General features: G+C 42.2%; 1 protein-coding gene across 1 annotated transcript in view; it reads right to left on the bottom strand.

The window, feature by feature from the left end:
• disc1 (DISC1 scaffold protein) overlaps positions 1 to 16,066 on the bottom strand; it is a 42,367-nt gene that overhangs the window by 19,136 nt on the left and 7,165 nt on the right. The window contains exons 3-9 of the mRNA XM_071534814.1: positions 15,397 to 15,466; positions 13,057 to 13,213; positions 11,945 to 12,041; positions 11,179 to 11,411; positions 8,496 to 8,550; positions 5,940 to 6,042; positions 5,560 to 5,748 (exon numbers count right to left, since the gene is read on the bottom strand). Of these exons, the coding sequence (XP_071390915.1) occupies positions 5,560 to 5,748; positions 5,940 to 6,042; positions 8,496 to 8,550; positions 11,179 to 11,411; positions 11,945 to 12,041; positions 13,057 to 13,213; positions 15,397 to 15,466 (904 nt within the window). The remainder of the gene's footprint in view (positions 1 to 5,559; positions 5,749 to 5,939; positions 6,043 to 8,495; positions 8,551 to 11,178; positions 11,412 to 11,944; positions 12,042 to 13,056; positions 13,214 to 15,396; positions 15,467 to 16,066) is intronic.

The raw sequence follows: 16,066 nt of genomic DNA, 5'->3' as shown, positions 1-16,066 counted from the left end.
ATGGCAAAGAGCATGTACGGATGCGAGATGACAAAGTGGGCTAAGGCTTGAACAGGAACAAGAGCCGGATTTAGAAATATACTGTAAGGATTGGAAACAGTCAATAGAAAGGGCAGATGAAAACGTAAGATATAGACATGAATCCATCCAACGTTCAAAACAATAATCAGCCTCTCTGCTGGTTCTGAAATAATATTTCTTTCCACGCTGATACTATTAGCGAATAAACCTAGAAGTGCCACAGTGCCATGCTGCCATTCACACGAGCCAACCATTGGCAAAAATGGCAACATTTCTGTCTCTTCTGGCGTGACAGATGAAAATAATCTTTTCTTTATAGTGTGATGTCTGAGGCATGGCACTGGGACAAGACATCAAGCAGGAAGACACAGCGAGCCTCCCCCTGTGCGGAGTGGAACCAGAGCGCCGGGTGATATTACCACTTCCTGTAAGTCTGTGGGAGGCGGCTGTCATTGGCAGGCCATGCGAATAAAATCTGCACTAAAAAGCCTACGAAGAAGAGAGCCACTCATTTAGTGGCTCTCTTCCACGATACACGCGGCAGTATATTTGGTGTTTAAGAAGTCTCACAAAGGCAGTCACAGATCCAGCATTAGCAAATTCATGAGCTCTGTTTCCCTTCACACCAGTGAACCCAGCATGCACTAAACATTGCTGATTGCTGCCAACGACCCTGGCCAAAATCGAAGAGGCTACTCATTCATAATACAAGTGCAGCACTGAGACACTATTGAGAGAGGATGATAATGTGTTACTTGACTTTAATGCAAAAGGGTCATTCTCTTCATAGGCCAAAATTCGAATTCATTATTCTAATTAAAAAATAATTACTTCGGTTAAGTATATTCAAAGTTGACGATAAATTATGAAGCTAATGATTATAATCAGTGGTTTAGACAGAGCAAATGGAGCGGACATACAGCGCAGGGATGCATAATTCCCGATGATGAAGTTATGTGCTTTAATGAGCCTGTAGAAGTTAACGATAGCAAGGTGTTTGCATTTGCTGCTGCATTATGGGCATTTGTACGGCTCTCTAATTGAAAGTGAATAATGCAGTAATTTCTTCATTGCCTTGTAACAATGAAAGCACCCAACATCTGTGAGGCCTCCATGTTGTCAAACAAATTAGAGGCGGACGGCATGCAAACGCAGCACCACCGAAGCGCGTGCTATGAAAGGGTCGGCATAATAAGGCAGAAGAGAAATTGTGTGTCTTTGTAATTGAGTTGAAGGCACTGACTGTGATTAATGTCTTTAAGCCCAGCCCAGGCTGCTTCAGTGCAACGGCACTGCAGGTAACACAAACACACAGTCAGCATTTGCAGACACTCATATTGTAGGAATATATCTGCACTTAACAGCAGCCCAGCAGCATGGCTAATGGAGGGAGAGACAGACTGATATCTCAGACAGACACTCAATAACCCATGATGCTTTAAGGCTCTGGGATCACAAAGCATAGCAGTACACAGATTGCAGCTAGCACAGCATGACATATTGCGCGGCTATGCACTAATACACAGCAAAAGGAATCATTTGACAAAAAATTGGCTGTGTTTACAAAACCTGTGCCTGGGTGGATATATATTTCAGTATTGGACTTTGAAATGCTCAGGCTGAAATGGTAGACACGCTCACTGTTGTTATGACTGAAACCTAACTCGCCAAACTGAGTTTGTTTAAAAGGAGCCTCTAAAGTTACTTTGCCGTGGGCTGCAAAATAACATTTTCTCTGATGATTGAATCTGGGCAGACACTAAGAGACACACCGAAGAAGAACTCTCTCCCAAAATGCATAGTCCTAAAAGCTCTGCCTCTCGACGACTCTCTCGCCACTTCCCCTGCTCACTTCCCCTGCTCCATTTAACTCCCATCTTATTATATCCTCTGAGTCCTTTGGAAAACTCCACCAGCCACCAGGCTGATACATTTTCCACAAAAAGCTCTTGACTCCACAATATCTCCATGACATTAGCTGCTGAATTCGTCACCTCCCTCTTCTGTTTAATAAAGCAGATGACAGTAAATACGTCTGTTTTTGGGCTACTCAGTAAGACTAGGCTTTACTCCATTTGCAGTGGTATTTTTAGTTTTGCCAGTAGGATTGATATAACCAGAAATATGAAAAGCAACCTCCTACTGTGTGGCATGGATTTGAAGAAAAGAAATATCTTTTTTTTACATGTACATCTTCTCCAGAGGATATAGTGGCAGCTAGAGTTGTAGTAGCTCAGTCAACCTCGCTTTGTTTTAGTAGTAATCCTTATGGGTATGGACGCTATAATACTTCTGACAACTTCATAATGGAATAATATCCTCTGCTGAATCAGAGGAAAAATGAAAACTGCCAAAACTTCAGAGACAAAAACCAGGAAACATTCTCCCGGGTCCACTTAACCACTACACTGATCTCAATCATTCAGACACCCTTCAGGAGAAGAGCTGTCATACGTCCCATCATGTTCTCAACAGAAGTACCCCGAAAGAGGCCGAGTCATGAATAAATCATATATGTCCTCTGCTTTACTATCTGGACTCCATTAAGGGGAAATTGCATTTGTTTAATTACATGGAGTGACAGTGTTTTGATGTGCACTTCTGCTGGCACCAAAGAGCTTTTGGACTGGCATGCTCAGTAGAGTGTGGCCTGGACAGGCTCCCAAAACCTGCCAAGGACCAAAAAATAAATACCTTTCCCATCATGCACCACAGCACAGAGGTGACATTGCAGTGGGAGCTGCATAGAAGGAAGAGGGGATGGTGTAATTCCAGCACCAAGTCAACATTTTCTTTCAAAACACATGTGCCAAGACCGAAAGTATCAAGGTAACATTGATTAAATATGTTCAGTTGGAGCCATGTGGAGAAGACAGCGTACTATCTGCCTGACAGATATTACCTGACTGCTACAGAACAATACACTGCCTGCATACTAATATAAGCATTAAATATACTTTACTTGGATAAATCAACACAGCTGCACCGAGAGAGATATATTCTGGTGTTGCCTCCACATCTGAATGTCCTCACTCCTGGGGGTCATTTACTCGTCTTCTTCAGCTGTTCAATTATTTATTTGTAAATTTAGTCTCACTTGAGATCTCTCTTGGGGACAAAATTACACTCTCAGCAGGGAATCAAACCTCCTGCTTTAATGGCTTTGGTATTCATCAGCACTCATGCCAATGGCAATTTAGGACGTAATGACTCCCAGGCCAACAACCCCCACACCGCCCAGAACGCTGATGTTCAACAAGCTGGATCTGTGGAGTTCGACTGAATGGATATGCACAGATCAACTGAAATGTATTGCTTTAGAGCAGACTTCTTCGTAGCTCCTGGTGAATATGTAGCGCTGGAATTGATGCCAGGACAATAGGCCTTTTCAGGAGAATGCAGATGGTTTTCTTGTTATATGAAGACATGGGTGTCATAAGCATATGCAAGAAATGCCTCAAAAACCACAGAGGCAACCATCTTGTCTTTGAAGTAGACAGGAATTTCTCATCCCTCCCAGCTTAAGAAATGGTAATGTGCTGTTTGTGGGCTATCAGTTTCCAGTTAGTGTGTGCCAGCCCCTTATTACCAAATGGGATGACAGTTTAATGAGACCCTTGCTTGGTGTCAGCCAGACATTGTGAAATCGTGCCTGCCGTATTGGTTTCGCCCACTTGAGCACTTGAGCAAGGCACACAACCAATCATTAACTTGCTATGTCTTCCCACACAGTGACGCGTTGCCCACCTGATTCCTTTGTTTAGCCGGAGCGCGTGCGTGTCACTGGCTCCCCTGCCTCGGTGTCCCTGGGAGCTGCATTATTCTGCCTGAGCTACGGAGTGTATTTAGGATACCGAGGTGAACTTGAGCGTGCCTTTGGTCCTTGTCAGGTGAGAGATTAATACGATCCCTGGCTGTTTAGCAAGTCAAGGTGTTCAGCATGGTATTTCAGCAACTAAGATCAGGCAGGAAACTGGGTTTAATGCACAGGGGTTTAAGGAACAGAAATAGTAGCTGAGAAAGATTAATTACCAGAACACACTGATCCCTTGTTTTCAATATGACAAGAAAAAGAGACTAAGAAAAAGAATGGGTTTCAATCATAAAATATAATAATATAATATAAAACTATGGACCATATAAAAACATACCAAGTAGAAGCAGTATACCATCCACCGTCTGGATAACCCCAACACTCCACCTGTACTAATGAAAGGCTGCCCCCTAGTGACAGCAGACTGTGCATTGAACACAAGACAATGGGTGGACACTAATGACGCCGCCACTGGCCTTAATGATCTAGATAACAGAAGATTGTCAGGTCACTGCCAGCGAGCCTTGGGGTTGCAGCAGCAGCCCTATCCAGACCGGCGTCTCCAACCCTTCGCTCCGACATCCCGGCCTCGTCACTTCACGGTTCCCCTCCCTCCCTCCCCTCCCGTCTCGCTGCCTCAGAGAGCGAAGTGACCTTTTTTAGAAATCTCCCTGTGACTGATGGACTGGGGAGAGTAGCACTGCAGCTGGTGCTGTCAAAATCCATTTATCTCTCAGCCAATGCCAGGAGGCCAAACCAATCTAGAGATCTAGAGCCCCCACCCCCCCCTCACCCCCCCAAAAAAGGACACTTTTTTAAGCAGTATTCAGATTCCCTCTAGTGGGAGAGTGTGTGAACCTGAGCGCAGATACATCGTCTCCGGAGCGAGCGTTCTTTGTGCTGGCTTGGAGGTAATTTGCTACTTCACACAATCTCAAGCTCATTTCCTCCGGCCCCCCCTCCCCCTCACAACTGCCAATCCTGCTGGTAACTCATTTGATGCCGAGTCCCCGTTGACAGCCGGTCTCTTTTCCTTCATTTGGGAGAAAAAGTCACCGTTCATTGATGTCCGCTCAGCGTGGAGTAACATCGACGGAGGATTTCTTTTTCAAAGAGCTCTCATCATTCACATTTGAGTTGATATTTCAAAGGTGTTTTCAAAGACAGAGCGGCACCTTTTAGAAATACAACAAACGTTTTCTCGACTCAATAGGCATGATGTGGCCTACGAGCAAGAGAAAGGTGGTGTGAATTGTGAAAACGCAGCAGTGTTGTTTCAGGCAGCAGTGCATTGTGGGACACATTACATTACTGCAGTATTCCCAGATTCCCATCCTGAGGGGACGTTTTTCAAGATGTTCACATTTACCACATGCTAAACCTTTGAGAAGAAATAGCAATTATAAATAAAATCCAATGATAAATTACATTATAATGTTCTTTACCATTTGGATTGAGAATTAGATCTGGAGTAGAGCTATAAATATGTTGACCAACAACAATAAATAATTATCTATATATAGTATAGCCATCTATAAAACTGATAATATGAATAACCAATAATGCACATGTGCGTATCCTGCATTAATGCTCTTGCACTTAATCTATTTTTTGTATTTACATCCTATTCCCTCGCTGCTGCAGTGACCCAGTTTCTCCTCGGGGAAGAGAAAGGTTCATGTTATCTCGTTCCAAAGCCTTGGCTGAGCCTGGCCTCTGCTCACCGTGCTGCGCCTCTCTCTGCTCCAGCTCCTGCCTGAGCTGCTGCTGCTGCTCCTTCATCCTGGCCAGCTCCTGGCTGTTCCCCGCGCTGAGGCTGTGCAGCCTCTTGGCCAGGCCCTCCAGCCGGTCCCTCTCCAGGTACACCGCCTTCATCTCTGCCTTCAGCTCCTTGGCACTGCCGAAGTCATTACCTGCACCGCCGCACCACAGGAGGAGGACATTTACACTTACGCCGCCCATTAATGAGCGTCTCCATCATTAATGGCTTAATTAACTGCGGCTAATGGGAAGTGAATCGAGTAAATGAAGTAAATAAGGGAAGTGAAATGTAGGAAGGGGTGAGGCGGGGTGGGAGGGGGTAGGGGGGGTGTTGGAGAGTCACCTGAAATGGCTGCCAGTTTGGCTTCATGCAGCGCCAAGAGCTGAGTTTCAGTTTCGCTGACTTTCCTCCTCAGGCTGCCGCCCAGCCTCTGACTCATGACCACCTGGGGAGAAGGAGAGGAAGAAGAAGAGGGGAGAGGAGAGAGCGGAGGGAGAGGAGAGAGGTAAGCTTCCCGGAACTAACAGAACCTTTCAGACACATGGATCCCACAGGATGCGCGGCTCATTTTCAATTCCGCTTTCATTTGTTTTTTTTCGACACTCATTCTTACAAGACCTCCCAGATTCATTTCCGTCCGTCGCCCTGCGCTCCCTCTGCTCTGAATACACAGCAGAGCATCGGCGCTGATGTGTTACCTTGTCCGTAACCTTTCGAGAGAAAGAGAGCGTCTCCTTTCACGTGGCCAGACAGGGAAATGTGAAATCTCCATAAAAGATGCCATTAGAATGTCAGAGAGGAAAAAGGCCCTGAATGTCATGGGCCTGATGGGGATGCTGCATCTCAGCGCCCCAGCATTCACTGAGGGGCTGATGGCTTCAGATACAGCCTGTCTAGCCTCCAACTGCCCCGGCTCTGCCCTTTAAACCTGTGTTCTTTTGAATGTATTCACTTTGAATTACAGCCAGATACAATTCCCATGATGCACTTCCTTGTTTTGAGGAACTATTCTCCCCCGTTCAAAGAGATGTGGAGCCGGATCCTTCTGAATCTGACGCAGTTTTGTGCTGCGCTTTGAAAAGAATGTCAAATAGGTGAGTATTTCAGATGCAGCCGACCTCAAGGGAGTTTTCTTCACAGCAAAAAAAAAAAGAAGAAAATTTTTCTTTTTTAAACACCCTTGCATAATTTCATTTCACTGCATTACATGAAAGTGCTTTCCAAATTGTAGAATAATCTGACATTGGTGATTTAATTCCAAAACATTTTTTCTAAATATCTAAAAAAACAAACAAACAGAGAAATTATATCCTCTAAAATGTTACTGTTTTCTATTAAAAAAGGGCTGAGGGTAGCTTAAAACTTTAATAACATTCAATAGTGAATTTTACGTTCATGCCTGCAGTCATTTCTTCACAGTAGGTGTCCAATTTTTCACACAGTGAATATCTTGGCCTGAAACTCTTCATTTAAACTTGGCAATGGAAAACCTTGTGATTGTATAGAAATAGAGTCTCTTCCTGGAGAGCACAGATTTCTTTGAGCTGCAGTCAGACTCAGCATCAACCAGCCATTTGATGATGGGTTTGTGGAGGACACAGTGACAGTAAAAAGGTCCTCCCAGGGTCCCCGGTCCCCTGTGGTACCTCCCTCCCTCCCTCTGTCCCTCCATCTCCACTTCTTACACACTGATGCTGCTCCTGGCTCTTTCTAACTGCACACACTGAGGTATAGAGATCACTGTGAGGGAAAACTGCCCTCCTGAAAAGCAGAGAACTCCTAAGAAGCCATTCACACTGGAATACCATTACTGACACACATAACAATACACACCAAGCCATAGCCTACTGTATCAACAAACATTACATAGAGACGCATGGCGCACACACGCAAACACACACACACAAGCGTGCACACACAGACGCACATACACACACATATAGTGAGAATGCCTCAGGCCAACGGCAGCTAAAGTGGAAATTTTCTGATGCTCACACAGCTCCAGGATTTCTAATATAGCTGCAGTGTTGCACCTGACTGAAAGAACCACAGTAGCTAACATTAGACTGAAGCCCAGTGAAAAAGGCGAAGAGGTAAGAGAGGAGGAAGCCTTAATATTATGAAGCCTAGAGCTGCTGCTACTGACTGAAAAGTTAGCTGGCCTGCTGACCTTTGAATGCATGGTCATGAATGAACAAAAATAAGAAGACAGAGCCATTTATATTTTCTGATATACGTTTTGATCAGAGTTCCTTCTTTGACATTCATGTTTGCCAGTCAGTTAACTTTTGCTCCGCCTGTTGAGGCTCAACTCAACCACAACACAACACGTCTTGTGGCTGCATTGCATTCTGGTCTGTTGAGGCTACTGTCGGTGGAAAAATTGGTCTCCCTTCCTCTTCTACGATGGATTTTTCCCTGTATGATTATTGAACGTCTGTGTAAAATGGTGAGTCTAGAAAGAAGCCCTCGCTCTTTATACTGAGGGACTGACACCAAAACTACACCAAATAAATTTGGCCAGTTATCTACGGAAATAATAAAAATACACTAAAAAACAAAATGGACCCAGAAAGGTAAGGTACATTGGCAGTAGCTGTTTTTTAACTGTGTTTTAGTGGGGATTTTTCCTTAAAATGATTCAAAGCGGCATCGCTCCCCTGCTATTGACTCAACCCAGGTTAGCTCACAGCATCGTCACATAGAAATACACACATACATACAGACACTGACAATTAGTATGCATAATTAACACACTGAAGCTGGCACCCAGTACATACTTTCTATTTTGACTTGCTACCCATCATTAGATATTCATTAACATTCAGCCATTGTTGGCATGCCAAGAGGAGCGCTGCGTTGCCATGGAAAAGATCAGGTCACAGTACAGTGCCTTACTTTAGCAGTAGCTTCCTTGATGGACAGATTCAACGCCTGCTCCTGCTCCTGCAGTCTGGAAAAAGAGAGAATAAAAGAATATTACAATACAACACTAAGTGATCCCTTTCTCTTGGGTACTTCAAGTGAAGTCAATAGACAACGTTGAGAAAATGAACATTCCACCAATTTACTTTGGAGTAAAGATGTGTTGAACATACTTTATAGCTGAAGCTGTAATGGGTTTGTTTAGATTGGTAAGGTGTGCAATCATGGAAGTAAAATAGACTTGTATTTTGAGTTATGATGGATTATGAAAGCTGCAAAAAGCTTATTTTTTGTGTATAAGTCAAAATGTTCAAGAATCTATTTGGGCAAACCTAAAATGTATTAAGTCTGGAATGAATTTCAGCCATAAAAGGCAGAATAAACAGAATAAAATCACCAAGCCAGGAAACAGGTAAATATAGGCATAGGAGAGGGATCTCAATTTCAATTTATTCTCATCTTGAAAACAAGTGGATTAAAATCCAAAAGCCAAATAGACTAGAAATTAAGCTGTGACATGATTAGTTTCAAGTCACTTCAATCTATGTCATTTCAAATTGATCTGTGGCTTGTTTATTTTTCTGAATGCTTTATTAGTTCTTACAATTGATGGAGACTAGTGAAGAACTTACCATGATACAAATCCAATATATAATTTTGTTGACTGAACCACATTAGCTGTGTTGATGAATATTTTATATATCAAAGGTAAAAGTCATATCAGATGCTATCTATAACCTTAGAAAGGGCAGAGGCAGCTATTAAAGAATGTAATTACACAAACATGTAAACAAGAAGCACCATTAAGGTCGCATTATTTGGTGACAGAGAAATAAATTCATTAGTAAATGGAAAAATGGAGCATGAAATCCTTCACACTCGATCCGAAACAGTCACCTTGAGCGCACCTAATGGTCTCATATCCCAAAAATCAGTGTGTCCTTTTCATGTTGTTCAAGCCGATGTTCACAGTGAGTCATAGAAACGTGTTGTCTGTGAACATTACTGTTACAGCACCCTTTTTTTAGCCGTGCGTAGGGACACAGCAGCTGTGGATAGTGCTTTGTTCTAATACCAATCAGGAATTACACCTTGATATGAGAGAGAAGTGTTATATGTTGTTTGGAAAGGGAACTGCAACACAATCATCATGGTGACCGAATGCGCGACACCTGGAGATATGGGGCTGAATATCCAATCTAAGGCTGCAATTTCAATCAGAAAGGCTTGCTAATGCGTTCCAGTCGGGGTGAGGATATGTCAGATATCAAATTATGCCACAGATGGTAGGTCACGCCACTGAGAAGGCGATAAGTACAATTTACATGTCTTTCTAACCAGTGGCAAGAGAGAGAGGCTCTCCGTAGTGCCCGTGCACAAGCTATTAACTTCAGAAGATATGATGCAAAGTATTAATTTGCATCTGAGAAAAACCATTAAAATTCAAAACAGGTTCAAGCAGGTGGGAGTGAAGAGGATTGGGGGCACAGGGGATGCAGGGATTAAAGAAAAAAGCAGAGAAGAGTTACGGCTGCTTGATATATCCTCTCTGAAACTGAAAATAAACACTTGAAGTATTCCTCGTAAATCTTTGATGATTTTTTTAGATTTTGGGTGTGTGTAATGCCCTAAAATGTGCCATCTGTCTTCTTCTTTCCCCCTATACACCAGTCTCCTCTATAAGAAGGTCTTTAAGAAGGTATTTGGGTAGAAAAACATGAGCGTGAGATTTTGACTCAATCATATTTTCTTGGCAAAAGATAAGACAGTCCTGCTCTAGGATTTATTCAAAACCATTTGCCAGTGGATGAATAAAGCTGGTGGTAAAATGTTAAGAGAAAAGGTACAAATAGAAGGAGCCTTTTAGATATGAACAATAACTGACACATCCTCATCCAAACCAATTGATTGACAAGGAAATACGTGACATAATACAGGGAAACAGAACCTTTTTTTTTTTTTTTTTTTACAGAACCTTTTCCTCTCATTCATTGTCTGATGCCTGAGTGTCACTACAACTCACAGCTCTCCAGCAGCACCACATGGTGACAGGCGGTACTGCAGCTACAGAGTATCAGACAGGAGCAGTGTCCAGTCCTGTGCCATGGAATAATATGCAGATTTGAATTCCAACCAAACACTACAGCTGATTTCACTAATTAGCACACCTTTAACGAGACAGGAAGGAACTAACTAGTGAAAAAAGCTGGTGTAGTGTTTGGTTGGAATTGCAGAGGAGTTCAGTGGAAATGGAGCCTAATATTGCATTAATAATCAGAATAATAGACCAATCAGTAATAGACCAGGCAGTAAAAATGCCTCATGCAACCACATTAATGGGAATATTCCAAATGAAATTGCTGTTGTTCAGTATGAAAGCAGAGGTATAAACCTTTGATTGTCTGTTCAGTAGGAGAATATTGATGGCTAGTCGCCATGTAACTGCTTAAATCGACGACTTAATTTGGCTGTAATATTTTTTCTGCGCACGGAATGTCTCAAACATTCGAAAACATTCTTAAGATCTATTCTGATTGCACACTTTGGTGCATGCAACCCACATCTTATCAGATCACTTTGTTTGCCGTTCACGTAAACAGAATCATTTGGACTATTCAATAAGAAGCAACTGGGGAGGGTAAAATATTCTGCTGACCTGAGCATGGAGGGTGGCGGGGAGACGGAGATGTGGGTGCGGTTCTCGGAGCTGACCAGGTCCTGCAGGGCGCGGCTCATGTCCCGGAGCTGGGCCAGGCTGCAGCTCCTCAGCACGGAGCCCTCCAGCTCCTCCGTCTCCACCTGCTGCTCCTCCTGCTGGATCTGCTGCTGCAGGCAGCGACTGCGGTCCTTCAGCTCCGCCAGCCTCTGCTGCAGCTCAGCTATCTCTGCCTGCACGGGGTCCAGCATGTTCATTATTTCATGTTCAGGTTTGACTCGTCAAATGGAGATATTGTGCTGTACTGTGCATGTATATTGGTCAAACCAATTAATGGTTTCTTCATATCTTAGTACAAATTGTGGTAATGGTGGCAGCAGCAGAGCTTGGGAAATTTATTTGGGACAGTATGCAAATACATAACGCTTAGAAAAACATTTATCCTAATCCTATAATACATTTTAATGAGACAGCTGCTATACAAATGTCACAGCACAACTAGAAGTCCCTATAGAAATTATTAGTATTATATCAGCATATATCAGTATTACAGGCATACCATAGGGGATAGAAAGTGACATTACATACTGTATGATAAGGTTATTATACACTAACTATTGAGTACCACAGACACACTAAAAGTCCCTACAAGAATATTGTAGGAATATTATAGACATGAAGTAAGAAAAAACACTAGTACTAGACAAGATAAATCTCCAGAAGTGACCACTGTAAGCCTGTATGACATGAGCTGAGCGGAGCTTACCTCTACCAGGCGTTTCTCTTGGATCAGACGGTCTCTTCGATGCAGCGGACCCTGCGCTGAGTCTGACCGCTCCCCTGCATCAGGCTCTGAGCCGTCCCTGCAAACCACCCATAGAAAAACATTCACTTTCTGACTCCATAAGGCTCTTTGCAATGGTGTTAGCATTTTTATTAGGACCTACAAAATTCAAAAATGAATTCTTTACAATGGATATACAGTGGACAGTTTATAATCATATATAGCAGGGTAAGAAATTAACTTAAACTGTTACTTTCTGACTGACATATAGTATGGTATAGTACACATTTACACATTGAGGGAGGCTCTGAGGCAGGCATGGAAAACACAATAATACAGCGTAACTTTTGTTTTGGAGTTTTAGACTATAGCTGCATTCCATCAGGATACACACTGCAGAGGCCCCACCTGGTTTCCTTCCTGTTACAAAGGCTATTTCTGAAAGCTCTGCCTCACTGCTCTGTACACTAACCTACAGCATTATGAGGGAGAGGAGAGAGCATGATCATGACCATGAGACAAACCTTATAAACTGTTTAACTATGTTAAGTCATGAAAATACAAATTTCACAGAGAGCTGAACAATGTGTCTCAATATTAGAAACCCAGTAGGGCTGGGCAATAATTCAATATTGTTGTTTATTGTCTTTCATTAGAATCACATCATGATCGTATAACAATATTGAGTTATCGTAATACATAATCCTATTGTCTAAATTAATGATAGAGAGAAAGTACTTATTAAAGTCTCTCAAAAAATGAGATCTGAAACAAAATAGTGAATTTTATTTGAAAATTACAGTTTCATCATACTTTATATTACCATGAATTTTTAACATGTGATTTTGCATTAACAGATATCCTTACATATCGATGTCAAAATAATTGCATATGATTGTCGTGATATTCATTTTGTCCATAACAGCCCTAAAAGTAAATTTTATGATAGGACGCATGAGAATAAGCAATGCGAGAGGAAGAAGTTCCTTTCTGCTAGGTGTGACAGCAGTACAGTGTGAGTGATGCATAAACTAATAATGCATCAGGATAACAGACAGTATTGACCTGTTGGTATTGTTGGTAGTGTCACTGACCTGCGCTGACTGTGGTCGGCCCTCTGGAGGGCGCTGTGCACCGCCTGTCTGAGCCGCTCCAGGAACAGAGCCACACTGGGCTGTCTGGAGGGCAAACCAAGCTTCAGAGCCCCTCGCTCCCTACACAGCTCCTCCAGCTTTTTACCGAAACGCTCAGCTGCAAACACACACACACACACACACACACACACACACACACACATTAGATATTCTTCTGTAAGAGAGGAGATCTCCCTCCCCTATCCCCTCTAGGACCAGTTCAGTCTTCAGGTCAGTAGGTCACTGGGTAAAGTCAAGATGTCAGTGCAGCTACTGCCGTCCATGATGTTGCACTGCATTGAAGGGAAAATAAAAACACTCCTCCAGTTGAAGGTCATAACTGCTATGTAGCCTACATTCACTAAAATAACATGCCAACACATATATTACTCAGCATTTAGTCTACACCAATTGCCAAACTATTCCTTAACTAGAAGGCACTTGGAGAGTGTAAACCTCCACCAATGCTGAACAATTCTCTAACTTGCTGTTACACCCAAAGACATGATTTAAATTTTAAGTTAAATTTCTTGACAATGCAAACATACCCTTAAGACTTGGAATCAAGTCTCTATCTCTGTTAGTTTCATAGTTATGGCTAAAAGAAAATGATAATCGTCTAATGGAGGAAATCCCAGATCACCAAAAAAATGTACTCAATTGTTCCTGTTGTTCCTGTCCACCAAATATTTTTAAGATACTTAATTTAAGATATCCTGCTGACAGACAGACAAACTAACTTATAGGGGTGAAAGCATAACCTCCTTGGCAGAGCTAAAAGGGCAGTGAGAGGTTTCCGATGCACAATATCAAGATTAGCCCAAACCCGACTGAAGCCACAGGCAAAGAGCAAACCTGACAAGTCATGCTGACCCACAAAATCACTGCACCTAAACAGTTCAAGGTCTACAGGAGATCAAAAGCAGATGCCCAGATTTACGTCTGTCACAAGTTCCAGAAAGTGGGTCAGAATAAAGGCCTCATCTTGAAATCAATTAAACTTTCCTCAAGCCAGCCAAAAAGTATATTCAGGTCAGACAGAGTCTTAAATGAATGCATGATGTTTTGACACAAAGTCCAAATTCAATTTGTGCTCTGCCATGCAGTCTTCAAATTTAGACCCATCAGGTGAATAAAGGCTAACAAACGTGAGTTTAGGCTCATGAAACAAGACTGTAAATTACTGATGAGTGATTGTAAATTTTCCCTCTCATACAAATTTGCCTACTATATGCGCTACCTTCAATAGTTTTACAATGAGCTGTTTTTATCTGATAGGCTGGGCACAGCAGGATAACGCCCCATGCAAGATCATCCAGGCATAAGGAAGACCAGACAGAGTTCGTTCAGCTGTTTAGCTTATACTGCAGAGACTCAACTACTAAGATCATAGTCAACTCAACTAGCAAGCTCATCCTTAGAGAGAGATGACATGATGATAAATTAAAGTATGGAGCTATACTAAAGCATTATCTAATGAATATACACTTCTCTGGTGCATTTGTGTGATAGTTACAGCTGTTTATGCATTGTTTGAATATGTAATAATATATGTACTGCTTGGTCTAAAACTCGGCTATAGATAGCCAAAGAGATCCTGGGCTACATGAGAGCTAAAGCATAGACACAACACTGAAATGACATCTATTGCTCAGTGAGTAGGTCACTGTGTCAAATATCCAGTACATGAGATCAAGCCTATCTTATTAATTAATGTGGAATCTATGTCAGGGTCAGTAAACAACAAACCACTTCTTATGTCCTCACATGCTTTTTCAAACAAACATCACTGTATGATCCACAACTAATTCTATTAGCATGAAATCTTTACATAGGGTGTCTTTACATAGGCTCCAAACAGATAAGCATAATATCTGGAAGCGTATCCTGCGGTTGAACAAGTTAGTGCTCAGTCCATATAAACGACTCCATGGGATCAAATCCCAGCTTGTGCTATGCTGCTGCAACTATCTGCCCACTCAATCTACAGTGTCTACACTGTATACTGCCCTCTTTCCATTATACTATATCAAATAAAAATGACTCTCAAATTTCTTATATAAATATTAGATTTGTGGAAATCTCAGAAAGACAATACAAAGAAAATGTAAGTTTCTTCTTATGATATATCTGACTTTGGTGTTTACCACCCACAGAGGTTTTAAGTGTGATTAACAAAGGAAACTCCCTCCTCTTTCTCATACAATCAAACAAAAACTATCTCCGTCCACAAAAGCTGGAGAAACCTCTGAAGTGACCTACATATTAAGGCAAGAGCTCAATGTAAAAATCTTAGTTCACCTGTGTCATAGTCATCATCCAAAATGGCTTTCTGCTGGAGTCTCTGCAGCTTCAACATCATGGACTCGATCTGAGAGAGAGACACGATGGACAGAAGAGCAAACACGTTACCCAACAGTCCAGAGGGCAAGGCTTTTTTTTTTTTTTTAACTGACACCACAGGCAAAAAATGTGTGGGTGCATTGACCGTCAGTCTCAAAGTGATACCATGTCAGCAGGTTGAGAACAGCAGATGAGAACTAAACTCAGAATTCATTATTATGAAGACATTTAGATATATAGTATACATATATATATAAACATCGAACAAAAAGTTTGGAACTTTGTGTTTGGTAGATTATTTCTCTGTTGTAACAATGCTTCTTGGCAATACATTTTATACCGTTGGAAAGCCTGTTTATTTCCCTTTTAAATGGTGCCCCATTTGTAAGGAACATGCATTTGTGGGATGAGCAGCACAGCTGAGTATGTGGGTTGCGCTCATGAAAAATTTGCCAAATCTTCTCTGCCAATGCCAAACAGCTTACTCTGCTGTTGCTATTGACTCTTGTTTTGAGCTTCCGGTACCCCCAGGTGCTGACAATCAGGTACCTGATTGGCACCTGCACTGGAACCTGAACATGTGGAGGAATGTTATGTTCAGCGATGAGTCCAGATTCTGCCTACGGAA

Source organism: Centroberyx affinis, unplaced genomic scaffold (genome assembly GCF_046629955.1).
Source record: "Centroberyx affinis isolate AG114_WGS23_722 - 3 ecotype Tasmania unplaced genomic scaffold, CSIRO-AGI_Caff_v1 ptg000171l_1, whole genome shotgun sequence".
NCBI classification, from domain to species: domain Eukaryota; kingdom Metazoa; phylum Chordata; class Actinopteri; order Beryciformes; family Berycidae; genus Centroberyx; species Centroberyx affinis.
This window is presented reverse-complemented; position numbering and strand designations above follow the sequence as displayed.